The sequence below is a fragment of the Colletotrichum lupini genome, chromosome 7 (genome assembly GCF_023278565.1).
Source record: "Colletotrichum lupini chromosome 7, complete sequence".
Taxonomy (NCBI): Eukaryota; Fungi; Ascomycota; class Sordariomycetes; order Glomerellales; family Glomerellaceae; genus Colletotrichum; species Colletotrichum lupini.
The window spans coordinates 4661507-4686680 of NC_064680.1; the positions used below are offsets into that span (position 1 = coordinate 4661507).

The 25174-nt window shown below is 53.2% G+C and overlaps 9 protein-coding genes across 9 annotated transcripts; 3 read left to right on the plus strand and 6 right to left on the minus strand.

The window, feature by feature from the left end:
• Positions 1 to 917: 917 nt before the first annotated feature.
• CLUP02_14440 (MutS domain V) lies at positions 918 to 4743 on the plus strand (the record flags this gene model as incomplete). Its single annotated transcript, XM_049293368.1, has 4 exons — positions 918 to 1190; positions 1390 to 1564; positions 1616 to 4014; positions 4069 to 4743. 4 exons carry the CDS (start codon positions 918 to 920, stop codon positions 4741 to 4743), a joined length of 3522 nt encoding a protein of 1173 aa, XP_049150514.1.
• Positions 4744 to 5092: 349 nt separating this feature from the next.
• On the minus strand, positions 5093 to 7010 carry CLUP02_14441 (major facilitator superfamily transporter; the record flags this gene model as incomplete). The annotated part of the gene is made up of 2 exons (XM_049293369.1): positions 5093 to 5113; positions 5169 to 7010. 2 exons carry the CDS (start codon positions 7008 to 7010, stop codon positions 5093 to 5095), a joined length of 1863 nt encoding a protein of 620 aa, XP_049150515.1.
• A 2051-nt stretch (positions 7011 to 9061) lies between these two features.
• CLUP02_14442 (uncharacterized protein) lies at positions 9062 to 10149 on the minus strand (the record flags this gene model as incomplete). Its single annotated transcript, XM_049293370.1, has 2 exons — positions 9062 to 9693; positions 9768 to 10149. Coding segments are annotated over 2 exons (1014 nt in total), but the record flags the coding sequence as incomplete, so codon positions are not given.
• A 1924-nt stretch (positions 10150 to 12073) lies between these two features.
• Positions 12074 to 12911, minus strand: CLUP02_14443 (uncharacterized protein; the record flags this gene model as incomplete). Its single annotated transcript, XM_049293371.1, has 4 exons — positions 12074 to 12171; positions 12253 to 12550; positions 12609 to 12633; positions 12700 to 12911. The coding sequence occupies 4 exons, from the start codon at positions 12909 to 12911 to the stop codon at positions 12074 to 12076; spliced, it is 633 nt and encodes a 210-aa protein (XP_049150517.1).
• Positions 12912 to 13193: 282 nt separating this feature from the next.
• CLUP02_14444 (uncharacterized protein) lies at positions 13194 to 14780 on the minus strand (the record flags this gene model as incomplete). Its single annotated transcript, XM_049293372.1, has 1 exon — positions 13194 to 14780. One exon carries the CDS (start codon positions 14778 to 14780, stop codon positions 13194 to 13196), a length of 1587 nt encoding a protein of 528 aa, XP_049150518.1.
• A 1912-nt stretch (positions 14781 to 16692) lies between these two features.
• CLUP02_14445 (uncharacterized protein) lies at positions 16693 to 18727 on the plus strand (the record flags this gene model as incomplete). The annotated part of the gene is made up of 4 exons (XM_049293373.1): positions 16693 to 16720; positions 16805 to 17350; positions 17438 to 18011; positions 18082 to 18727. 4 exons carry the CDS (start codon positions 16693 to 16695, stop codon positions 18725 to 18727), a joined length of 1794 nt encoding a protein of 597 aa, XP_049150519.1.
• Positions 18728 to 19409: 682 nt separating this feature from the next.
• Positions 19410 to 21139, minus strand: CLUP02_14446 (pyruvate kinase; the record flags this gene model as incomplete). The annotated part of the gene is made up of 3 exons (XM_049293374.1): positions 19410 to 20577; positions 20638 to 20855; positions 20942 to 21139. The coding sequence occupies 3 exons, from the start codon at positions 21137 to 21139 to the stop codon at positions 19410 to 19412; spliced, it is 1584 nt and encodes a 527-aa protein (XP_049150520.1).
• Positions 21140 to 22426: 1287 nt separating this feature from the next.
• CLUP02_14447 (uncharacterized protein) lies at positions 22427 to 22969 on the minus strand (the record flags this gene model as incomplete). Its single annotated transcript, XM_049293375.1, has 1 exon — positions 22427 to 22969. The coding sequence occupies one exon, from the start codon at positions 22967 to 22969 to the stop codon at positions 22427 to 22429; it is 543 nt and encodes a 180-aa protein (XP_049150521.1).
• A 1477-nt stretch (positions 22970 to 24446) lies between these two features.
• Positions 24447 to 25025, plus strand: CLUP02_14448 (uncharacterized protein; the record flags this gene model as incomplete). Its single annotated transcript, XM_049293376.1, has 4 exons — positions 24447 to 24449; positions 24557 to 24632; positions 24728 to 24770; positions 24881 to 25025. The coding sequence occupies 4 exons, from the start codon at positions 24447 to 24449 to the stop codon at positions 25023 to 25025; spliced, it is 267 nt and encodes an 88-aa protein (XP_049150522.1).
• Positions 25026 to 25174: the final 149 nt, after the last annotated feature.

Here is a 25174-nt window from a genome sequence, read left to right on the forward strand (position 1 = left end):
AGCGGTTGTGAGAAAATGGCACTCACATGGAAGAGGTAGCGTCGACACGTGGTGCGATCGTTGTCGGTGACCGTCCTGGTTCCGCGGTGTAGGAGACCTAGCATCCCCATCTTGTTCTCCCATTATTATTCATCTATACTCTCTAGAAAGTCTTTCAGTTTTTCTAGAGTCTCGAAGTGTGGGTTGATAGGAGTCATATGCGTATAGCTAAGGCACTTGGGACTTTCACTCGGGAATCCGTTGGCACTCACGCATCACTCGCTTCTGAGACAGGTATCTAAGTGAAGGTGTATTCCCTCAGGAAGAAGAGTCTATGCACGAGTGAAAATTTCATGGAGTGAGGCAATATGAATGAGATCATTACACAAGCTACAAACTTCTGTCGGCTTCATCATTGAGAGATGAGGTGTTGGTGTCCGTTCCCTTATGATGGAAAAGAGGCAGTCCAAAATATTACGTAAGGCAGGGCTGCGGGTACACGGGCATAGGATGACCCCCACCAGTGATCCCTGCAGCCGCCTCCCCTGGTCGTTCAATTAAACGTAGAACGCGGCCCCGCCACTTCGGACGCGTTCAGAGCGCGACTTTCTCGAGTTTCTATCTAACTTCTGGCGCGTCATCCCAGCACTGGTCCCCAGCTTCCGTCCTGATTGGGATCAGTTTCAACACCCACAAAGCTCAATACTACCGGGCAACGCGAGCCACCTTTCGCGTTGAGCCGTACCGACATTCCTTGACTCTCTCTTCCAGCACATCGGCACATCTGCTGATAGCTCTTTCCAGCCACTAACCGTACCTAATTGACCTAAACTTTGAAAGCCCACGAGCTTCACGACTCTCGTTCTATTTCGCCCATCCCCTTCTCTTCTGTCCGCTGGTCTGCCGCACACAGAACCAACTAACAGACAGTCGGCATCATGGGAGAGAGATCCTCCTCAGCCGCTCGTACGCCGGCCAAGACACCAACCCTCAAGCGCCAGCCGTCGTCATCGGCCGGGACCCAAAAGACTATTGTTCAGTTCTTCTCTAAATCCACCAGTGTCTCTCGCTCAACACCGACTCCGAAGCCCACGGCGAAAGCTCCCGACTCGTCTCCTTGCTTGAGAGAGTCGAAACGAACCAATACACTTCCCCAGGCTCCGAAATCGTCCAGCCTTACTCCCGTGCCCAGCAGCGATGCCATTGAGCCTGTAAGCTCCCAGGAGAACTTGAGTGTCTCGACAGCCAAGGTAGCGGATGACTCCTTGCCATCGCCATCTACTTCAGCTGAGCATATGACTCCACAGACTACTACCAAGCTCCCTGTGCCGTCCTCAAGCCCAACCCGCAAGGTACTTCGCTGATTCCCGATTGAGCGTGATAGTCGCTGTGCTGACATGCCCCATTTAGTCCAGAAAGCCTGTCAACTACGCCGAAGCCTCCGACGATGAGGATGACGACCCATTCGTTCGAATCCGAACCGCAAGCACACGCCGCCGCACACGGACCCCGGCAGCCATTGTGGATGATGGCGATGACTATGAGGAGGACGCTGCAAGCAATGACCTGCCCGAGGACGATGATGGTGGGTAGCCTTGTCTCTGCGAACAGATCATGGCCTGACAGACCAAACCAGATATGATTGACTTCGTCGTTAGTGACGAGTCAGACGAAGGCTCGCAATCCAAGAAGCGGAAACGTTCCGCAACAAGCAAGGCCGCGTCACGAAAGAAGTCTCATGTTTCGTCTCCCATCAAGGAAGAAGAGTACGAAGGAGTAGACGACGAGGCTATGTTGGATGTCCCGGTTCCTTCGACAGCTCAGCAGTGGCGTTACGACCCTAACAACGTTGCGTCTGCTACCACCCGCACTGCTCCCACGCAACAAGCTCGTCGTTCCCTCAAGACCAAGGAGAAGGCGCATACCAGAGAGCCGGAGGACCGTTACCCCTGGCTTGCCAACATTGTGGATATCAACAAAAAGCCTCGAGGTGACCCTGACTACGATCCGTCGTCGGTGTACATCCCGCCTGGTGCTTGGAACAACTTCTCCCCTTTCGAGAAGCAATACTGGGAGATCAAGCAGAAGCTGTGGGACACCGTAGTTTTCTTCAAGAAGGGCAAGTTTTACGAGCTTTACGAAAACGATGCCACCATTGGTCACCAGCTCTTTGATCTCAAGCTGACCGATCGTGTCAACATGCGCATGGTCGGTGTTCCAGAGAGCTCGCTCGACATGTGGGTGAACCAATTCGTCGCCAAGGGCTACAAGGTTGCCAGAGTTGATCAGATGGAGTCTGCGCTCGGAAAAGAAATGCGCGAGAGGGGCGACACTTCGGCCAAGAGCAAGAAAGCCGACAAGATCATCCGCCGAGAGCTAGCCTGCATCTTGACTGGTGGCACTCTCGTCGATGGAAGCATGTTGCAGGACGACCTGGCTACATACTGCGCCTCCATCAAGGAGTCCACAGTGGACGGCAACCCTGCCTTTGGCATCACATTCGTTGACTGCGCAACGGGTCAATTCTCCGTCACTGAATTCGAAGATGATACCGACCTTACCAAGTTCGAGACGTTTGTTGCCCAGACGAGCCCGAGAGAACTGATTCTGGAGAAGTCTCGGATCTCGACTAAAGCTCTCCGCATCCTCAAGAACAACACATCTCCAATGACTATCTGGAACTACCTGAAGTCCGGCAGCGAATTCTGGGACGCAGAGACCACTCGTCGTGAGCTCGAAAACAGCAACTACTTCGCCAAGGAAGATGGTGGTGAGGGAGCTTGGCCTGATACTCTGGCCAAAGCCAAGGGCAAGGACTTGCTAATGTCTGCTCTTGGTGCCCTGGTCCAGTACCTGAGGGTTCTGAAACTAGAGGGCGACCTCCTGTCGCAGGGCAGCTTCGATTGGTATACTCCTATCCGCCGCAACGGAACCCTTATCCTCGACGGTCAGACTTTGATCAACCTGGAGATCTTCTCCAACACAGTGAACGGTGGGCAGGATGGCACCTTGTTCACTCTCCTGAACCGCTGCGTCACACCATTTGGCAAGCGGCTGTTCCGCCAATGGGTGTGCCACCCTCTTTGCGACATCAAGCGTATTAATGAACGCCTGGATGCCGTAGACATGCTCAATTCCGACAGGGGCATGCGAGAGAAGTTCACATCTCAAATGACGAGAATGCCAGACCTAGAACGCCTCATCTCCAGAATCCACGCTGCTTCCTGCAAGCCAGAGGACTTCGTGCGCGTGCTCGAAGGCTTCGAACAGATTGAGTACACCATGGAGCTATTGGGAGAAGTTGGTGGCGGCAATGGCTTGGTCGAACGCCTGGTGGCTTCCATGCCAAATCTCAGTGAGCCTTTGACGTACTGGAAAACTGCATTTGATCGAAAGAAGGCGAAGGAAGACAAACTCCTCATTCCTGAACGTGGTATCGAAGAAGATTTTGACAATAGCCAAGATCGGATCGAAGCCATCAAGGAAGAGCTGCAGACACTCCTCACGGGCAAGAAGTCCGAGCTAAAGTGCAAGACGCTGAAGTTCACCGATATTGGCAAGGAGGTCTACCAAATCGAGGCACCCAAGGCCGTCAAGGTGCCGAGAGACTGGCGCCAGATGTCGGCGACTGCAAGTGTCAAGAGATACTACTTTGACGAGCTCACAGACTTGGTCCGAGAGCTGCAAGAAGCGGAAGAGACTCATTCACAGATCGTCAAGGAGGTGGCCACGCGGTTCTTCCGCCGCTTCGACGCCGATTACGAAACCTGGTCGCAGTCTATCAGGATCATCTCACAACTTGACTGCCTCATTAGTCTCGCCAAGGCCTCGTCTTCGCTAGGAGAACCTAGCTGTCGCCCCGAATTCGTCGACCAGGAACGCAGTGTTGTCGAATTTTCTGAGCTGCGTCATCCGTGCATGTTGAATGCAGTGGCCGACTTCATCCCCAACGACATTGAACTTGGCGGTGATTCGCCAAACATCAACCTATTAACTGGTGCCAATGCCGCGGGCAAATCAACCGTTCTGAGAATGGTGAGTCATATTATACCAAAGCCTTCTACTTAGAACCTCAGCTAACTTGAGCAGTCTTGTATTGCCGTTATCTTGGCCCAAATCGGATGCCATGTTCCGGCTACATCCGCTCGACTTACTCCTGTTGACCGAATCATGTCAAGACTTGGTGCTAATGACAACATTTTTGCCTCTCAGTCAACATTCTTCGTGGAGCTGTCTGAGACGAAGAAGATCCTGGCAGAGGCTACGCCGCGCTCTCTGGTGATTCTGGATGAACTCGGACGTGGAACCAGTTCCTATGACGGAGTTGCAGTTGCACAGGCTGTCTTGCACCACATTGCTACACACGTGGGCTGTGTCGGCTTCTTTGCGACGCACTACCATTCCCTGGCGACCGAGTTCGAGAACCATACCGAGATTCGCCCACGTCGCATGCAGATTCACGTGGACGAAGAGGAGAGGCGCGTCACGTTCCTATACAAGCTCGAAGACGGAATTGCTGAGGGTAGTTTCGGAATGCACTGTGCCGCCATGTGCGGTATCTCCAGCCGCGTCATTGAGCGTGCAGAGGTTGCAGCCAAGGAATGGGAGCATACCAGCAGGCTCAAGGAAAGCTTGGAGAAGGCCAAGTCAGGTTGTTACATTCCGCTTGGTGTACTGAGTGACGTGTCGTCTCTGCTCAAGGGCGGCGATGAGCTGGAGAAGAGGGGTGTTGAGGTGTTGCTGAAAACTATTGAGGCGCTGTAGAGGCTTTTGCGCCAGCTTTGAAGGCGTTGATGACTGAAGTGTATAGTACGGATAGAAGGTATTCCCATTGCGTTGTGGTATGATATGAGCGTTTCAAGGAGTTATATCGGGCTAGTTTAAAGGAAAGACAGTTGCCCAATCACAAAAGTATTTGCTCATTCATCTTTTCTAAGAGTTGATTTGCCTCAGCTTTATCGACGCGTTAGGTATACTAGCATCGTGCGTGTTGAGCATTTATGTAATGACTTTATATTGTGTTCAATATGTATCCTTTTAATACAGCAAGACGGGGTGCTACTGAGAACCCGTTGATCTAGATATCCAAAATACGACCGTCTGTTTGGACTGACTATCGTGAGGCTTCCAAAGTCTGTATGAGTTAGCTGGTGAACACTGCAGATAAGGACGAGGGCATCCAGACTCACGATAGCGAACCGGCTCTTGGCCCGGATCCGTTCACCAAAGAAAACGAGCGCCCACGGAATCAAAGTCAAGCCCGTGGCAATCCCACCCAACAGCGAGCCCGCGCGTTCCTCCCCGAGATTTCGAAACAAGGCCCCCGTGACGAGCGGGAAGACGCCCCCGAGTATGTTTCGACAACACGACTGCGCAGCCAGCGCCGAGGAGGCGTATTTGTGGTAAATGTCGGCAAAGTAGTTGAACGTGGCCAGGTACACCGAGTAGATGCCCCACGTCGCGAGCCCGATGCCAAAGGCGGGCGCGATCCAGTGGAACTCTTGCTTGGCTGTGAAGCCGAAGATGAAGAGGCCCGCGGGGAGGAAGGTGGCTGTGATACAGGTAAAGTACAGGCGCGACTCTGGCGCCTCGGCAGGGAAACGACGCCGCATGAAGAGCCAGAAGCGGGAGGATTCATCGAGGGGGGTATCGGCTCGCCAGTTTGGTAGCTGGAGGAGCCTGTCCTGGAGGACACCGACAATGGTCGCGACCACGGAGCCGACGATCATGGCGGAGAAGAAGTAGCCCGACTGCTCAATGTCCCAGTTGCGCCTACGTGACATGGCCAGAGGGATGCTTCCGAACGTGCAGTAGAGGACGGCCCAGGCAAAGGCGCACCATATCGAGAAGAAGAAGACCACGGGCTCTGTGAAGAGAAGGTGGAATGGCCGGGATACCGACATTGAAATCAGCGTGGTGATGGATGCCCGTTCTTCGTCCTCCTTAACTAGCCAACGCAGCCGTTGGGGTTTAAGCTGGGTAGAACATCGACGACTCGACTGACAAGTTGCGGATGTCTTTTCGAGGCCGCAGCAGGAGCACACCTGCATATCAGCTCCTGAATCCGAAGCCGTGTCGGTAACATCGCTACTATTCGTTGTATCCTCCGACCAAACGCCGTAGAATCCTGCCTTTTCCCTTTCCTCATACCACGCATTCAGAGCTTCGGCTTTCCTTGATAAGATGACGGAGCCCCGGCTTTCTTTGAACAGGACAGCCAGAGCAATGACAAGAACAGTGTCGACGATGACCTGGTGCCAAAAGATCCACTTCCATGCCAGCGTTCCGTCCGGAGATCCCATTCTCTTGACCATGAGTGAAGCCACCAGGGGACCGGCTCCCGTTCCAGCCAACACGGCGCCGCTGAAGAGGGCCATGGGAGTGTTTCTCTGCTCCTTTGCCCAAAGATCCGCAATGACGCCGCCAATGACCGAGCTGAAGACGGAGCCGCCGACACCGACTAGGAACCGGGCGATGAGCATGGCCGTCAGGTTCGGCGCAACAGAGCAGACGGCTTGGAAGATGACATATACAACGCCAGAGATGACAAACACTGGATACCGGCCATATATCTCCGACAGGGGCGCTAACACCATCGGTGAGAGGGCGAAACCGACGCAAAAGGTTGTGATACCGGTCAAGACGAGTAGCTGAGAGGTGCTAAGGTCATCGGCCATGATGTAAGACGGTGGTGAATACGAGCCGGCCGTGTATGCGGTGAGAAAGGTGGCGACGCACGACAGCGCTAGCATGAGGTATTTCCGGGGTTGAGGCCATTGCAGAGGCGAGGTGTAGTGTGACAGGTTTGGGGGTGCTGGTTCTGGCGGCGACTCGGCCGATACTTGGAAAGATATGTCGGCCGGCGCGGGTAGGACTGTATCGAAAGCCAAGTATCTGAAAATGATTGTACTGTTAGCGTCGACACGGGCGTCAGGTCTTGGCGGTTGAGAAGCCTCGTTGGCACTTGGCGAAGAGTTGGTTCCCTTGAACCCCTGAGGCGCCTTTTCGATATCTAGCATCTTGTTCGTCATAGTCGGGGACTACTTTGTTAGACGGCAATACCGATGATGTATGAGGCCTCAAAACGAATTTGCAGGCTGAAGATAGAGAGTGTGAATCGGTACAAGCTCCATGACCGTTTCCAACTTGATGTTCAACGAGGTTGGAGCACGATCCATATGGAGATGCGTGAAGCAGTGGAGGTGAGTGAATGAGTGAATCACGAAGAATCTGGCGTCGAGAGAACGAGGGAACTGCAGGATATAACAATCTGTGTTAGTGAACCTCCACCCACACGAGAGACGGCAATATGAGACTAAGAGAGACCGTCCCAGGATCGGGAATGTGAACGGGAATAACGGCGGATGGATTCCACCCAGTCACGTCGGTAGCGGCTATGGCCCCGGTCAGCCGAGGGTCTACTCACCCCAAGGTACCTGATGAAAGGTGGGAGCTAAGGCAGGTAGCGGTCAGAGTCGGGACGAGGACGGAAGTCTGGATGCGATGTGATGCAACGCCATACGGCGCGATTGCTCGGCCAGCGGCTGGCTGAGAAACGGGACGAAGGCCGCGATGCCCTCGCTGTTGGTCGTTGTAGGCTCAAACCGACCTCCACTGTCTATCCGACTTTCCTCATAACAGCCCGCCTCAGAAAAGGTTGAGTAAGGGCAGGGCTCAGGGTCAACCGATTAATGCCACTTAGACAAGACTTGAATGCCTCAAGTTGAGCGAGCTGCCCGACAAAGTATCATATTGCAATCGGAAGCACACCCCAGGCACGAGCGCAAAAACGGCTGCAGATCATCAAGAGAGTCATGATTCGTGAGGGCTCAAGGGGGCGTGGGGCATGACCTGCTGCGTTGTACGGGCCTAGCTCGATTAGCGCCTCCATGCTTGTCGAGAGTGCTTCATCGACGTTCAAGCCAAGCTGGAGAAACCCCAGCTTTCAAATACGGCCGACCCGAAGCCACAGCAGTGGAAACCAAGACGCAAACTCCACCTTGAGTTGAAGAAAATGGAGTCAGTCTCTATAGGATTGTGAACATATCGTTGACAGGTTCAGCTGGTCAGTTGCCGGACGGCCCTTTGGAGATGGAAACCGTCCATCTTGCCTTCGAGTCTCACATCGTTTTGGCGTTGCCAAGTTGTCCGGTTTTCTGGCACACCCCGTCTGATCTTGGACTTACCCCGTTCAGGCTTCCCTGTCCATCTGGGGTTGAAGCGGCGTGGCATACAGACTAACGAAGTATATCTATCTTCTTTTCCGCTCTATTCCCGGGGAAATACCCTAGATGGTACGTAGTCTCCAGCAGCGTCATGTAGGAAGATGGATCGGTTATCGGCTACTTTTTCCATCATCGCGATGATGAAGACTGCTCCCAGGTTCGGGTAAATTGGTCAGAGTCGATGTACAGACCTGACTGTCAGTTGCTTAAGGAGTCTGTCATATAGAACGTACGTAGGAAGGCGGCCACGAAAAGAGCAGATATGAACCAACGAAGATCTGCCCGTGCTCGGCTCGACGGCCCTGACTCTGCATTACCACGGTATTGGTAACGGCCATACTTTGATGCCAATGTCGTCCCGTACGGGCCATGCCGGAACGTTACTGCGAGCGAAAGTTGGAGAGGGGGTGGGCGATGGGCCGCAGCGGGTTAATGCCCAAAACCGTGCAATTCCCGTCAAGCCCTGAGTCGTGGTGTCGTAGCCTCGAGTCCGTCGACGTCTGCTAATGTGACCGTCCTTCTTCTCCTTGTACGTACCTTACACGCCTTCCAAGTATGGAATTCCTACACATGATAATCCAAAAAAACGGTGAAAGATGTGAAAGACAAAATCGCATTCCGAAAAAAAGCCGTAAGACAGCAATGTGCGGGTACCCAGCTCTTCTCCGAAACCACCATGACCACCAACATTATTAACGTTTGGAGAAGAGACTTACTTACATGACCCTCCATCCAGCCAATGATATGTCCCCAACTTGACGATGCAAGTGAATCCAGAACTTCTGTTCTTCAACCTAGACCCAATGCTTACCACCATAAGCTACCGAACCTATTTCAACCAAGGCCCTCCATCTAGGTTATCCTCGATAACCGTAATGCGGAAGACCGCTGCCACATGGCTCGGCAGGAAGCTCAGCGACAACCTGTGCTGGATGCGGCTCATACACGGGGTATGCGGCGGGGAGGGTACGGAAACTGGCATTGGCTACCTCGTGTGACGGGTGAAAGTGTTGGTACAGATCCGGCTCCGAGCACGCACGTGCGGCTGGTCGAGACATGGCCACGCTGTAGCCATTCTCGTTGGCATGCTGGTGAGGCTGGTGAGAGAACTGGTTCAGCTCACGCTTCTGAATGCCAGCACCAGCAGCAGCAGCAGCAGCCTCCTTCTTAGCATCTTCCTTGATCGCGTCTCTTCGGCGCACGTAAGCGTGAATCATGCCGATGAGGAACAGGAGGAGTAAAGAGCCGCCGACAGCAGCACAACTGATGATAATCAATGTCTTCCTGGAAAGAGTGACGTGGGGTTCCTGGTCAGGTGAACCAGTCGACTTGGGCAGTGACGTGTTTTGTTCGGTAGACGAGAGCGTGGAGGTAGTCAGCGAAGGTGTCAGTGTAGTCATCAGAGTTGTCATCACTGGCAATAGTGAGGAGATGGTGGAGGTCGAGGCCAACGCCGACGTCAATGCTGTCTCTTGCAGGGTAAGGGTCACTAGAATGCATCGTTAGAAAGAACTAAAAATGAAGGGCTTTGGAGATTGGGAGTAAGGCACAACTCAGACTTACCAGTAGCTGTCTTACCACCTTCGGTGCGGATACGAGTGATCACGGGGATTCCTTGCTCGCCGCCTGTACCCTGTGAAAGGCTGAGCACTGGATCGGGCGGCGGCGAGGTGTCGTCACGGGGCTGGGAAGTGAATTGGCCCATGGTTGTTGCTGTTGAGGTGCGAATGCTGCTTGCTTGAGATGGGTCATTCGTCGTATACCTTCTTTGCAGGGAAGACGAGTGGCAGCGCAGAGGCAATGCGAAAGTGAAGCTGATGGCGCTGGTGGATGCAACGTTCGAGGCGTCTGAGTTCAGCTTCTGAGGCAGCTCAAAGTGTGGCCACAACGCTAAGAATATTTCTCCCTCCAAGCAGTCGGCCGATCTTCTGCAGCATGCCTCCGTTGCTAGAAGACGAGAGGAAAATCCAGCCACAGGTGAAGATAAAGATGTGAGGCGGGTGATGGGATTCCAAATCTTCGACTGGCAAAAGTGTGTGAAGGAGGCGAAGAGGTCAAGAAAAGGCTCAAATCCTACTCCTTCCTCGAAACCAATATCGCAAAGGCGGTATAGTTAAAGTGGAAGGTAGGAAGCGGAAGGCAAAAAGCTCGTAATGATTCAGGTGGAAAGAGCAAGCTGATCCAGAACTCGAAGGCACCTTCCCTCTTCGACACTCATCTGAGAAGAGATACGAAGTGAATAAACCATAGACTCAAATTAGAGAAGGCGGGAATACGCCGCCCTCAAGCTGAACATCAACTTGAGATGCCTTATCTAAGGTACTATAGACAGGCGGTTGATGGACAATCTTGTCACTCATAGCATAGCATTTGCTAGTCACGTTCAAGCCTTGCGTCCTACTGCAGTTACCTTGATTCCATCTATTGCATCTGCTCGAGGCAGCTCAATCATGGCCTCGTCGATCGTCTGGGTTATTTTGACGTACCTGCTTCATTAGAGTAAATGGATACAACCACAATGTACGTGACTAGCACCAGAACTCATTGGATTTAACAACCACCTGCAAGGCGATTGGGACTTGCTCGTATCTCATCCGTCTGTATATCATCTAGAAATACTACTTTTATTTTCTTCTTCCCTCGTCACATGCCAATAAAATGTGTATCTTCGTAGCTCTAGATGGAACATCTGCATTTACACCCATCTGCTGAGGAAATGATAGACCACAATGTCCTCCCTGAGCCACTTCTGCCTAGGTACCTTCCCGGAACATCATCGCCAAGTCAAACAGACTTACAATCATCAAATCTCGAAATGACAAGTCTTCACCACAGCCAAGCTCAATGATGTTTCTCTGTGCGTTCCAGTATCTATCTGGCCTCGCTCACCATCTACTTCAAATGCCACTTTACATTATATCTTTAGCTAACCTCACGGTAGAGCCGCTAGACTTGAATATGTCGAAGATAATTGAGTGGAGGAATATCGAGATACACCACCCTTGCTGAGCCAGGCCCAGCTAGCTGGATATCAGCTGGTTACAAGATCTATTGGTCCTTGTAGCTTACAGCATTTTTGACAGCAAGCTCTCGAACATGGGCCCATCCATCTCCTATGGATTTCTCCAGATCACCTCGCGGGCATGGCCATTCTATCAAGATCCGCTTACCATCATGTTGGAGCCTGAACCTTCTCTCCAAGGCCGTCCGCCGACCTCACCATGGGTCAATCCAAGTTAGTCGCCATTAAACAACCTCGAGACCAAAAAAAAAGAAAAAAAGGGAAAAAGGCTGGCACTATAGCTATGTCTTCGTCAGCTCTTTGCATGGCGGCATCTCCCTCCCACGGCTGGCGGAAATGCCGCAGCCTTCTTTTGTGTAGCGTTAAGCATGGTCTCTGCGGAACTCCTTGAACAGGTCTTCCAGATTATCACGGGCTCTATCAGCAGTATCTGCAGCGTGTATATAGTATTTTCATGAGGGGGCTCGTAAGAATATCTCGATTTCAGTTGCCTGGCATATTGCTCAGTTTCAAGTATGTACCACACTCAATTTACCAACATGCTCGAATCCCATGATGTCGCATTCTCGTAAGCCACATCCGAGAATGGTGGCGTGAGAGCAATGCCCGGACTTCAAGTGCTATACGCATCATACAACTGCGAGGTCGAGACCGTGGCATCACCATCCAATGAAGTACTACGTCCGAAATCATGAGACCATTCGCAGCTCGATGTTCATGCCCATAGCCTCTCAACTCGGGCGAAGCGCTTTCTGGCCGAGGTGACGAAGCACAGGTGGTATCGCAAGTCAATCTCAGTTTAGCGTCATTTCTCAAGACGACGTTCATCGTCGAAAAAGTATTTCCTTTAGCTAGACTTGGCGGCCTGGGCCTTCTCGTAGATCCAGTCGTTCAGACCGTTGCGGTTTCTCGCAATCTCGATGGCGTAGAACTGCATGCGGGGCGCTGTATTACAAGTTAGCAGATGAGCGAGCCAGAATCGCCTTTTGGCGAGGTTCAGAACAGGGTCGGCGGGGGGCCACTGACCGAAAATGACCTCGTTCTGGCCGTATTCGAACTTGGGGCTGGCGCGGACCATGGTGCCAAAGTTGTAATCGTCGACCTTCTTCTCGTAGGCCATCATGAACTTGCGCCACCGTTCCTTGCCGGACTTGCTCTTCATCTCGTCCTCGTTGATGGTCGCGGCGGGGTCGAACTCGGGGAAGTCGGTCTTCAGGTGCTCGTAGATCTCGTCATCGATCTTGGTCAGGCGCAGCGTGGAGCCCTTGACCTTCTCAAGGATCTTCCAGTAGGTTTCCATGTGCTGAACAACTACAGGAACGTTCTGGCGGTTAGCTCGCGATCGTGAATAGGGTCGGAGGTGGTAGTGGCAGCGTGTGTACCCTTGACGGCGAATTGCTTCTCAATCTGGACGCAAAAAATAAGTCAGCGCATTTCATTCGCGACACGAAGAGAGGAGGGGTTCGAGCTCACATCCTCGAGGTTGTCAGCCTCTTGGGCGTCAAAGTTGGTGGGAACTTGCGCAGACATTGTGGTGGGTGGTTTTTTCTTTCTTTTTCTAATTGACCGTGCTCAGTATTGGTGAGGGAGGTAAGTGTACGATCGTGGAGGGGTTGGACGAGGAAGCTTTCAAGATGTTGGTGGGGCAGCAGTGACGAACAGAGCACCGCTGGGCAGCCAGGCATCGCGGGGTTCCTTTTTTCGATCTTTTTTTCTCTCTCCACATTTCCGCAGCAGAGGACGGATACGTACCTACGTCTATGTACAACGGTACCTTGCACTGACGTCAAACCACAAAGTAACAACTCCATCCAACTTCTCCCACCCAACTTCTCCCACCCAACTTCAGCGACGATATTAAAATAAACGTCATCTGCATCCACTTCTACTCTCCTTTCAGTCTTCTACTGCACCCATTTGTCCGCCGAAATGCCATCATGTTGCGACAGTCATATAGACGTGTCTTCTCAAATAGTCGCTCTGGATATCGTTCCATCCTCCAGCCAGCTCCCTTCTGATTCCCGAGACGACCAGCCCGACATTGCCCATGCTGATGTCGCGGACGCCGGCGAACCAGCATCAACCTCTCTCTTTGACAAGCTTCGTCGCATTCTGTGAACTAGGACCTGCATTCTGTGTTCAAGACTCGCCTCATCCGTTGCTACCGATTCTTGAGACGCCCTTCCGATCAGTTGCGTTCTGCTGTCCGGACGTTCACGTGCGTCGCCGTTCTCTGAGGTTTCTTCAATGCTTCTAGACGCATATCCAACCGACATACGTCCAGTCGATAGGTTCTCGTATGGTCGTGTAAGCATTACTGCTCCCTCTGGAAGACAGAGGCCGCGCAGGTAATGTCGAGAATGATCATCCAGCTGAAATTTACCGTGTCCTTTGTCGACCCACGACTTTTGGCCGGGAATGCGCGGCCATACCGAAGAAGGCGCCACTCGGTACGTATGGTACTTGATATCCTCGCTTCTCTCAGGAACAGGAAAGATACGGCGCAGCAGAGAATGTGTATAGCCATTGCTGAAACCGCAGAGGCGCATCGAGTCAACCAAGCCATTTAGGCGCACGAATGGCTCGCAAATTCTGAGGAACTCATCAGGGCAGTATGAGAAGTCAGCTCCGTAGCTCGATCGCTTGGGTGTGAACACTTGTTCCGGCTCCGTCGACATTCCCTGGTTGTTCTGCTCGCTGGCAGACCTGGAACCTGGGGGCAGATGGTCGGAAGGGCGTTCACCCCAGGATCTCCGACAGAGTAGCACAAGGCTCTTGAGCGTCGAATGGTTCTTTCGTTTCAGTTGGCCTCTAACAAAAGCCCCGATGAGATCGTCCATATTAACGGTTCCTGCGCGTAACTTGCAGGCTTCCTTGCCTGGCCCGAAACCCAATCGAGTCAGGTCGAGCTCAACGATGACCTGCTGCATGAAGTGACCGTATTTATTACACCACAGTGTTGCCAAAGGGTTCAGGTAGGGACCCACGAAAGGCGATATGGTGATGTGGAAGCGCTCTCCCATGAGAAATGCAATCAGCATATCCGCGCGCAGAGCGAAAGACACTTCGAGGTACGGCTGCAGAGGTCTCATGGCAGTAGCTAGTGAAGTGTACTCATCGTCAGTCCAGACCTCTCTCACGAAACGGCCGTCGTTGAGGCAGATGGGCATGTCGGATTCATGGTCGGCAATGAGGTATTGGCATATCTTGAAGCGTGCGACTGCGGGAAGTCTGAGGTATGGAGAAGTCGGTTCCTGCTGTTGCGTTCGGTGATGATCGGCGAAGAACATTGCGACTGATCTCTCAAAATCAGTGGCCTTGTCGGGCACCGCCTGGTCACGTCGGTATTTGTGATAGACGACATCGATCGAGCGATCCCAGGGCGGGAGGTTCTTGCGTGTTGATCCGGCTGGCCATCCCGACTTGGGCTTTTCCATCAGCGTCCGGGCTGCCTTTGGAGGTATGGCCGCGGGAAAGGGATACGGCAATGGCGTCGAGATATTTCTCGTCAGTGCTGACTTCGGCTTCGTCACTGTGGCATGATCAGCATTCATTTTTCTCTACGTCGGGACGAATCGAGCAATCTAGGTGGCTGAGGTGCTTGCTTCGAGAATCTTGCTTGTCAAACTCACTCTCTGCTGGTATGGCTGTGATGCTGCCGGCCAGGTTGACAGTCCCGAGTATCTGTTCTGTTTTTGTCGTTGTGCTTGGCCTCTTTCCCCCCTTCAAGTGAAGTAAACCGAAGGGCTCAAGGATAAGGTGCGCAGAATATTTCCTGTTGCGTGGTTGTTGATGTGCACCTCAGTGACGGTGGGTGGTGAAGACGAGTGGATATTTTTCTTCCCTTCGGGTGAGGGTAAGGTTCACTGAGGCCTCGATTGCGTATTCACCTCCATGTGTATTCACCTTCGAATCTCTTGCCTCTCTTCACGCATACTTTGGTTTTCATCTCATCTCCTTCCTTACGCTCCTGCCTCTCATTTGAGGTTTCGGCGCCTTGTTCTTTTTGAAGCAAAACAAGCCCGTAGAAAACGGAACCAGCAAGATCCAGTTATTACCAAAGGACTGTTACGTACTTGCATTGAAACAATTTCCACGGGGTTCAGTTTCCATTTCAAGTTCACATCCTCTACACAGTTCTACAGCTGTTCATGCCCGGTTGCACATCGTTGGTTGACCCGCTTCTTCGGCGCCGAGTGGATCGCGGCTCCGTGCATCTTCCGGGAGCTTAATCGGTCATGCTCCGGGGATATATCTGGCCATGGTAGTCCCATGTCGAAGAGGAGTCGCGGCCAATATACTGCACCTATCGTGTATGCAGGCTCACTGCTTGCATACAATATTAGAAGCAGATAACAATTCGAGTCTGCTGCGCCGTTCTCACTCAAGTGTAATTATTCGTTGGTTGATGCAGGGGTGCATGCGCATTCTGAGCTGACCATACGCCGCTGCTCGGTGAAAGGGTAGCGAGGCAACCCGGAAATAGCGGAGAATTTACTCACTCGCCTTACGTCTTACGCATAGAAAAGAGGATGGTCAGAAGCAGGCAATCGAAGGGGAGGCTACAAAGATCTCGCCAAGCGTATTGGCACCCGCATCTAAGCTTAAGGGGACGAACGCCGCCGTGATGGCTCGGATGATCCCCTACAACGGTTGGGCGTCGTAACATGAAGCCATTGGTCTAGTGTGAAATGGGCTTGCTCCAACGGGAGCTGCAGCACCCATGTAACGCACAGCAAGTTGTTAGTTCGTTACCCCATTTCCCCCCTTCCAAACGAGCCGCCAGCGGCCAAACCAATGCTTCAAATTTAACCCTAGTCCCTTTGAACGGGGTTCGGGTCGGAGTTGACAACTTCTAGCCCTCTTCTTCCCCGTTCCCTTTTTGATTTTCCCCAGAGAGGGGGGAAACGCACCCCGATTGAGGTATTCGGCTGCGTTTACCCATGTTAAGGGTGGTGTGGAGTGTGGTCTGACCCGGTCGAGTCAAATCCCCGTTGCGATGGTCGGTCGACAGCGGCAGACCATATCTGTTTGTTTAAGAGGCGCAGGGGTCCATGGCTCTTGTCTCTAGGTTGCTGCTTGTTCTTTGCTTCTTTTCCTGTTGAGCGACTCTTTGGCGGATATGCAGTCTCTTGACTGTTGTACCAATTCTTACCTTACACTTGAAATCACGATATCCTCTTGACTATAATTGACTCCAACTACATACAATAGCCAACCGTTCCCATAGAACAACTCACCTGAAGCTCCTGTTGATAGTTAGAAAACCAGCTTTCTCGAGTAAATCTCCACGCGTCGGTTCTCGGGAGAGATTGCGAATCTAGGCTTTCCTAGACATAAAAGGTAGTTAAGGCAAGTCTGCCCTTTTCCTTACACAAAGATCCAAGATCATTCTACGTGATTCGGGGAGCATGTAAACACAGACACCACGGCTTTGCACGCCAAGTCGCCGGATAATATTCCGGAATGCCAAGCCTTTGCTTTCTCAACTTTCGTAGCTCCTGGCAGTTGTGTAGCTGCACAGGGACGCAGTATAAGTGGTCATCGGAACTGACATCAAGGCAGCGTACTCTCAAAGCTCCAATGACCTCACCAACAAAAGAGCCGCGCCACTCCGCGGAAGAAGGAGCCACGACAAGCAGCATATCCCATGACGACAAGGAGACAAGAGGCCTCTACCGGCTGGAACGCGAACCCACAAGGGAAGAGAAAACGGCAGAGGCCCTAGCAGAGGGCCACGATGCCGACATACCCTCCAGCATGGGCTACGTCCTCGACGAACGCGGCGAGGAGAAGAGAAAGCAGTCGCTCGCGCTGGCTCGGACGAGATCTCGCAAGTCCATGGGGCGCGAGGACGTGGAAAAGGGTGTTGGCGGTACGACAGAGAAGGACGGCGACGGCGGCGAGAGCTCCGAAGACGAGAACATTGTCTGGTGGGATGGCCCGGACGACCCGGCGAATCCGTACAACTGGCCGAGTTGGCTCAAGGTCCTCAACTGTAGCCTGATCAGTGCCATGACGTTCGTCACACCACTGGCGTCTTCCATCTTTGCCCCCGGCGTGCCGGACCTCATGCGGGAGTTTCACAACAACAGCCCCTATCTAGCTGCCTTTGTCGTCTCCGGTATGAACGCTCCTTTAAACCTCTGTTTACCATCCCATCGTACAGATCAACCGGAAAGAAACAAAACGTGCTGACAACAAAGCGCAGTCTACGTCCTAGGCTTCGCAGCCGGACCTCTGCTCTGCGCGCCCCTGAGCGAGATCTACGGCCGCACAATCGTCTACCACGTCTGCAACCTGTTCTTCATCTGCTTCAACGTCGGCGCCGCCCTCGCGCCTACCCTCAACGCCCTCATCGTCTTCCGCCTCTTCGCTGGCGTCTTCGGCTCCGCACCCATCACCAACGGCGCGGGTTCCATCTCCGACATGATCCGCCAGGAGAAGCGCGGGGCGGCCATGGCGGCGTTTAGTATCGGGCCCCTACTGGGTCCCATCATCGGCCCCGTGGCGGGAGGGTTCCTTGCTGATGCGGCTGGCTGGCGATGGGTCTTTTGGCTTATTGTAATTGTGAGCGGGGTTCTGAGTATCGTCATGCTCATCTTTTCGAGGGAGACGTACGCGCCCATCATCCTTGACAGGAAGGTGAAGAGACTTCAGAAAGAGACTGGGAACCCTCTGCTGCGGTCGAAACTCGATATTGGCCTCTCTTCGGCTGACTACTTCAAGCGAGGCATCATCCGCCCTATCAAGATGATTGCCTTTTCCCCAATCACCCAGATCTTGTACGTAACCCAATCCTCATCATGCTGTGCCAAGTCTTGTCTCCCTCCTCTGAACTAACACACGCAACAGCGGCCTCTACATCGCCGTAGTCTACGGCTACCTTTACCTGATGTTCACCTCCATCACCTCAGTCTTCATGGGAACCTACGGCTTCAGCGCCGGCACATCAGGCCTAGCCTTCATGGGCCTCGGCGTCGGGTCCATGATCGGCGTCGTCTTCTTCAGCCTCTCCTCGGACAAGTACGTTAAGAGAAAAGCCGCCGAAGCAGACGCCGCAGCCGACGAAGCAGGCACCGTCCGCGAAGGAATGAAGCCCGAATACCGCCTCGTCGCCCTCCCCGCCGGCGCCGTCTTCCTCCCCGCGGGTCTCTTCATCTACGGCTGGACGGCCGAGTACCATATCCACTGGTTCGTGCCCATCCTGGGCACGGCCATCGTCGGCATCGGTAACCTCATCATCTTCATGGCGCTGCAGATGTACCTCGTCGATGCCTTCACCATCTACGCCGCCTCGGCCCTCGCCGCCAACGCTGTCGTGAGATCCGTGGCGGGAGCAACACTACCTCTTGCGGGCCTGAAGATGAACCAGAACTTGGGCGTCGGCTGGGCGAGTAGTATTCTCGGTTTCATCGCTGCCGCCATGTTACCTGTGCCGTTGCTGATCATGAAGTATGGCGAGTACTTGCGCAAGCGTTTCGAGCTCAAAGACCTGTAGATGCCGCTTTAATTGATCACGCCAGGGGGAAGCCTTCCCCCAGTTGTAGGAAACGGGAGAACTGATAGACATACCCAATGCATATTATCAAACAACTCAAGTGAAGATGACATTGTCTTGATGTATGTCGATGACGGAGCATGGATGGATCCTTAAATATTGTTCTTTCATTCTGGGCTTCCATTGTGCTGACCGTAAGACTCATGAGAGACTTCATGTGGTTACTAATAGTCCGTCGTATTTGTGTCTCAAGCTCATTCCGCAGGATATCTTCCCGTCTGCTCAATTCCGCCGGCAGAACTGTTAGTGATTGGAACGGGGCGATAGTGATCGTGTCTTGATGAAGTACCGTAGGCTGCAATGTAATCGCCGCCATTTCGTTCCGTCTCGGAGATGTCGTCTCATTGGGCCCGTCATTCTGGGCGCCCCGCGACAGCTTAGATTCGTCTGATTGATTAATTGATTCATCATCCAGCTTCGGATGGACTTCGGCACAGATAATCGCTTCGAGGAAGATTCTTGGAAGGTGATATCAACTTTATTCATGTGTGCAAATCATACTCGTGTGTGCTGGACAGTATAGTCCACCATCGTCTATCACGGTTTACTAGGTACTTTGGTATCTCCCGCTCGCCGACGGGCCTCTCTTCTCTTTTTCATTCCTCGTCCGCAATCCAATCCATTACAAAGTTCCAATGCCAAGGTGCTCGGGGTCGGCCTTGACGATACGAAGGGTGTTGGTGTTACCCATGCCGCCCTTCCAGCCCTGGACAACGACCAGAGTGTCACCCTTGCTAACAACGTTGAGCTCCAAAGCGTGCTCAACACCCCACTTGATGCGGCGATCGACATCCTCTTGCCAGTTAACCTTGCTGAAGTCGGGCTTGGCCTCGGGGAACAGGAAGGGGTAGACACCACGGTACAAGTGAGCGTAGCGGGATGCGGAGGCGTTTCTTGTGACCATGAAGATGGGGCAGACGGGGCGGTACTTGGACAGAAGGCGGGCAGACTCTCCAGATGTGGAGAGAACGATGATGCCGCCAGCGTTCAGGTCGAGGGAAGCTCTGACAGCGGCCATGGCGCATGACTCGACAACGCTGACGGGGCGCTTGACCAGGGTGCACATCTCCTCGAAGTGGGAAACGTAGGGGATGGTGTTCTCGGCCTTGAGGCAGGCCTCGTGCATCTCGGAAACGGCCTCGTTGGGGTAGCTGCCCTTGGCGGTCTCGCCGGACAACATGACACAGTCGGCACCGTCGGTGATAGCGTTACCAACGTCACTGATCTCGGCACGGGTAGGGCGGGGGTTCTTGATCATGGACTCGAGCATCTGGGTAGCGCAGATGACGGGCTTGCCGGCTCTGTTGCAGAGGGCGATCATCTTCTTCTGGGCAGCGAAGACCTCGGCGGCGGGAATCTCGATACCGAGATCACCACGGGCGACCATGACACCGTCAGTCTCGGTGAGGATCTCCTCGAAGTTGTTGAGGCCTTGACGGTTCTCAATCTTGGCGATAATCTGGATGTGCTTGCCCTCGGGGCCGAGAACATCGCGGATGTCCTTGATGTCTTGGCCGCGGCGAATGAAGGAGGCAAAGACCATGTCGACATTGTTCTTGACGCCGAATCTGAGATCGTTCTTGTCCTTCTCGGAAAGGGCGGGAAGATCGACATCGGTGTTGGGCAGGTTAACACCCTTCTTGGAGGAAATGAAGCCGTTGTTGCGTGCGCGGACCTCGACGGTCTTGTCATCCTTGACGCTGAGGACATCGAAGGCGAGGACACCATCGTCGACGTAGATGATACGGCCGGGCTCAATGACCTTGGTGATGTTCTTGTAGTCGACGTACCTATCAAAACAGCGGTTAGTAATGCCATGGGGAGAGCCTTTGAGAGAGAGAAGAGCTTACATGTTGTCGGTGTCGCAAGCCGTGGCGTATTGCTCATCGGTGGTGAAGTTCAGGATCTTGCCGGCGGAGATGGGGAGATCCTCATCGTTCTTCGTGTTTCCGGTGCGGATCTCGGGGCCCTTGGTGTCGAGGGCAATGGCGATCTGACGGCCGGGCTGAGCCTTCTCGGCGGCGCGGGCATTGTCAATGACGGACTGGTGGTACTCGTAGCTGCCGTGCTGTTCAGAAGCGAGGGGTTAGCAAGATAGGCAGACTTTGGTGGGGGTTGACTTTTAGCGTCTGTGATGGGGTTGGGGGAGCTTACGGAGAAGTTCATGCGAACAACGTTCAGACCGGCCTTGCGCAGAGCGTTGATGGCCTCGACGGAGTTGGTCTTGGGGCCAATGGTGCAGATGATGGAAGAACGGCGGTAGTTCTTCTCGGGCTGGTAGGCGGTATCGAGGCTGGAGAGCCATGCGATCTTGCCGCCGACATCGAGATGGTCCTTGGCGGTAGCAGCCATTGTGTCTAGATGTATAGGTATGGGTTTGGACGGGTGATGAGGGGAGTTGATAGAAAAAGTCGATCACCGTAGGATGGAGAATAGATGTAGCAGAGGAGAAGTGTGCTACTTAAGGATGGTCGAGGCGAAAGGGAGGAGTGTGGAAGAAGAGGAGGAGGGGTCTAATGCGGTTGTTAAATCCTGCTGGGAGTGGGGGTGGGTAGAGAGAAGACACAGAGAGGGAGAGGTCAAGGCAAGGTCAGGCAAGGTACGTAAGGCCAAGGGGAGAGATAACTAATAAAAAAAAATACGATAAAAAAAGGTCATCCAAATCGACGAGGTTGACGAGTGAGACTCTTTGTTTTTGGGGGGTGGTTAAGCCAATGCAGGATTTATGCACAAGATGATGTATTTGAGCATCAGCCTCAGCTAGGTATTTGTTGAAGACCACATTCAGACGGGCAGAGGCAGAGACACACGAGGAGCAGGGACGAGAAACAATTTGCTCCTGACCCAAACAAACCCAAGTGAAGCGTAAAGCTGCCCGGCGGCGCACTCCCCATCCTCTGCTTGCTGCTTCCATTTGCTGTGGCCTGCGTCGGCGGTGGTGTCGGCGCCTTTTTTTTTTCTCCCTCTTTTTTTTTCTTCCTCAGTCTGCCCGGGTGGCCGCCGCTTTGCCCCTCGTTGAACTTGTTCCCTGCACCGGCCGGCACCACCCCCGTTTGGTGAGGTGAGGGGAGAAAGGTGCTGAGAAGGTGCTGAGGAGCGTAGCTGCCCCTCAATCCAACGGAGTGGTCCGTGCACTTTGGTCCGTGGCCGGATGGCAGGAGGGGAGCACCCAAGCACCCACGCACCTTCCCCCCAATCCCTGCCAGAATTGGAAATGGAAGCAATGGAACTCAAGTGGGCAAAGTGCAGCTTTGGCAGTAGCGACTGGGCCCCCCACCAATGTGAGGAGCTTGCGGTGACAGGTACCCTGCCATAGGTACGCCTACCTTACCTGCCTTACCTAAGCTCAGGCTTCAGGGTCCCGCGCTTCGCACCAGCCTGACACCTCCCACTTTCATCCATCTTTTTTTGCCATCTCATGCCGTCCAATGTTGAGGCACGGCAACCAAGAAAAAAAGAGACGACGGAAGGAAATACAGAAGGGCATGACCAGGACCTTCTCATTGGAGCATTGAATGTGTTCCTGCTTCCTCTCTTGCTCATCTCACCTTTTTTTTTTTTCACCTCACTCTGACATGCTCATCCACCAACTGGAAACGCTTGGCCAATGAAGGAACAAGCCCACGGCCCGAACAAGGTTTACGCAAATAGCACATACCAAAACGGCCCGGGATATGGTGAGGCGCCCCAAGATTGGGTGTTGCGAGGTGAGGTGAGCCTGGTGAGGTGAGGTCCGGACGTCAGGCCAGCCCAGAAAAACAGCGTGGTTTGACCAGACGGTAAACAAGAAAATAAATAGATGCCAACTGGAAACCACAACAGAAACATCCAAGGGGCCATCAACGCAACGCAATGCAATGATACGACGGCAATGATCCACTCACCGAGTATCCGTACCGTGTATCCGTACGTCGTGCTATTTATTCTCCAACGCTCGAGCCTATCGAGCTGGGCAGTACTCCGTAGACGCAATGAGAGTAATAGCAACAGCAATGACGCCGTGAATAGTAGGAAGAGAAAGTGAGAGCGCAAGAGAATCGAATGATGGGAGGACCTGCCTGGAGTGATGGCCGGATAAAATGGGTGACAGTGAGGGATTTCAGTCGCTTCCATTGGATCCAGCAACATCCAACTGTCTAGCTCCAACTTCGGGTATTTTCTCGTTTTATTTTGCTTCGCCATCTCCCACTACTTCGTGCCCATCATGCACTTGCATCCATCTGACAGTCTGTTGCACACTGGTGCAGCTTCCATTCTGCGACGGAGCTCCGACCAAGCTCCCTTGGGCTGAGTCGAGTCTGAGGCGAGTTGAGCTGCCCGATTTTTTTAAAGCCTCAAACACTCAACAAACTAGAAGCCCATGCCGCGGCGGGCGGCGGCGGCGGTAGCAGACCACACATTTCCTTTGCCTCTTTTAGTTTTGGCTCCGGGTCTGAGCTTCCACCTCTGGTTCTAACTTCCTTTGCCAAACGGCAAACCAGCCCGGACGCCCGACCCCTCCAGAAAATGGAAAATGGAAAATGGAACGCATCCATGTCACCTAGAAAAACGGCAAAGAGCCCCTCCGTGGAAGTATGCCCCTCCATCCTGGGAGACTGCAATGAATGGAGAGGCCGCTGGGTCTCTCTCTAGTCTCCAGGCCAGAGTATCGGAGTGGAGAGGTCCCCTGGCCCACTTGCACCTTGGCAATGCCTCGCACCTCTCATGAAAATGGCAAATGGCGACAATGCATTTGTCCATGACTCTGTCAGCTCCGGGCAGCTCCAACCTCTCAACACCCGCATCCGGCCAATGACCATCTCACCATCTCAAGGACAGGTGGGCCACCGCCGGTGCACCGTCGGACAATTCCACTTGTGCCGCGGAGGAGAACAAGTCCAGGCCCCCATCCGAGCTCCGGCTAATCCGCTTTGTTGGTGACGCGATTCAAACCGTCTCGATGGTTCGGGTCCGAGTCGCGCTTCTTGCTTCTATTTCCCTCATTACATTGCAGGGGTTGTGCTACAAGAGTGACACCCGCAAACCGATGTTGCCATGAAGAGCTCCATCCGAGAGATGAAATGAAGCACTCAAAACCCCCAGGTAGGGTACCTTGGGCATGAGACTTGGGGTACATCGAAGACGGTAAGACAGATAATGGTCGGCAAGCCATAAAAGCGATGCTGCTCCACTTGAAGCCACGCGAGGATGAGCTTAATCGACCTTGCACTTGCAAGACTTTGATTCCCACTGAAGATACGACACTCGACGATGCTCCTGAGGGAAACCTCAGTCCATCAACCGAAGGTAACGTACCTTAGATAAGATAAGACATGCACCTAGGCACCTTATCATGTCAAGATAAGAGATTAGAAGAAGCCTCAGGCACCAAGGCTGCTTTTGAGGTGTGCACAGTCCACTTCGACAGCACAGCCAGTCAGCTGGGGGAGGGATCATACTCCAATTGCTCCAGTGTGCCTGCCACCGCCAGGCGAGCCTTGTCTCATGACCAACAACCTTCGAACTCCAGCCTTTTGACTTTTGAGAGAACGCTGCAACAACCACGAGACGACGACGGCAACGATAACAAGAAACACTCGAACAGAGCAACGTCATCGAGCGTAGAAAAAGCGACAAAGGAAATCGAATCAGACAGACCTTTTCAACAACTTGCACCAAAATGGTTGGTCCAGCCTTTTCCCCTGCCGGGCTGCTGGCGAGTGCTTCTGGCTCGCCTCGCTGCCTACATTAGCTTGGAGATTTGCTCGCGCAGTCTTAACACCTCCCTAGCTCCTCAACTTGCTGACTCTGGGCCTCTGGTCAAAGATTGGACGTTTGACTCATTACGCATTCGATGCGGTGCTCTGTAAGTCCCCTCCCCAGCCACTCTTCTTTGATTGTCCTACTGTTGGATGCATAATCTCGAGTCGATCGGTTCGCTAATTCTTGGGTCGTTCCTAGTCTCCGCCTTCCTCGCAGGTATGCAGCGCTCGACCGGCCTGACGTGAGTTAACTTTCTCAATATTCCGAAGCGAAGACTGGATCTCTGCCCTCGATGACGACAAAGACAAGACTCTGCGGCGGCTAACATGTGCCCAATCTGGGAATCGTCAGACCCAGTTTCAAGACGGACAGAGCTGCCGGCGAAAACAAGGACATGACGAAGTGGATCGAGAAGTATCTCGGTGTCGGCGAGTGGGTGATGGATCAGTCGGTCGCAATTGCCGGCTCCAGCGGTTGGTTCGAACGCAGGCGATAAATCGAGACATCGAGATCGAGACAACACCAGTATATCCGTTTTCCAACGAATCCCGGCCGCCTTTCTCAATGACGATCTGGAGTCGAATCTCCCCTTGTTCATTCATCTACAACCTTATTCACTAGGCCATTTGTTGCCGCAGTACGATG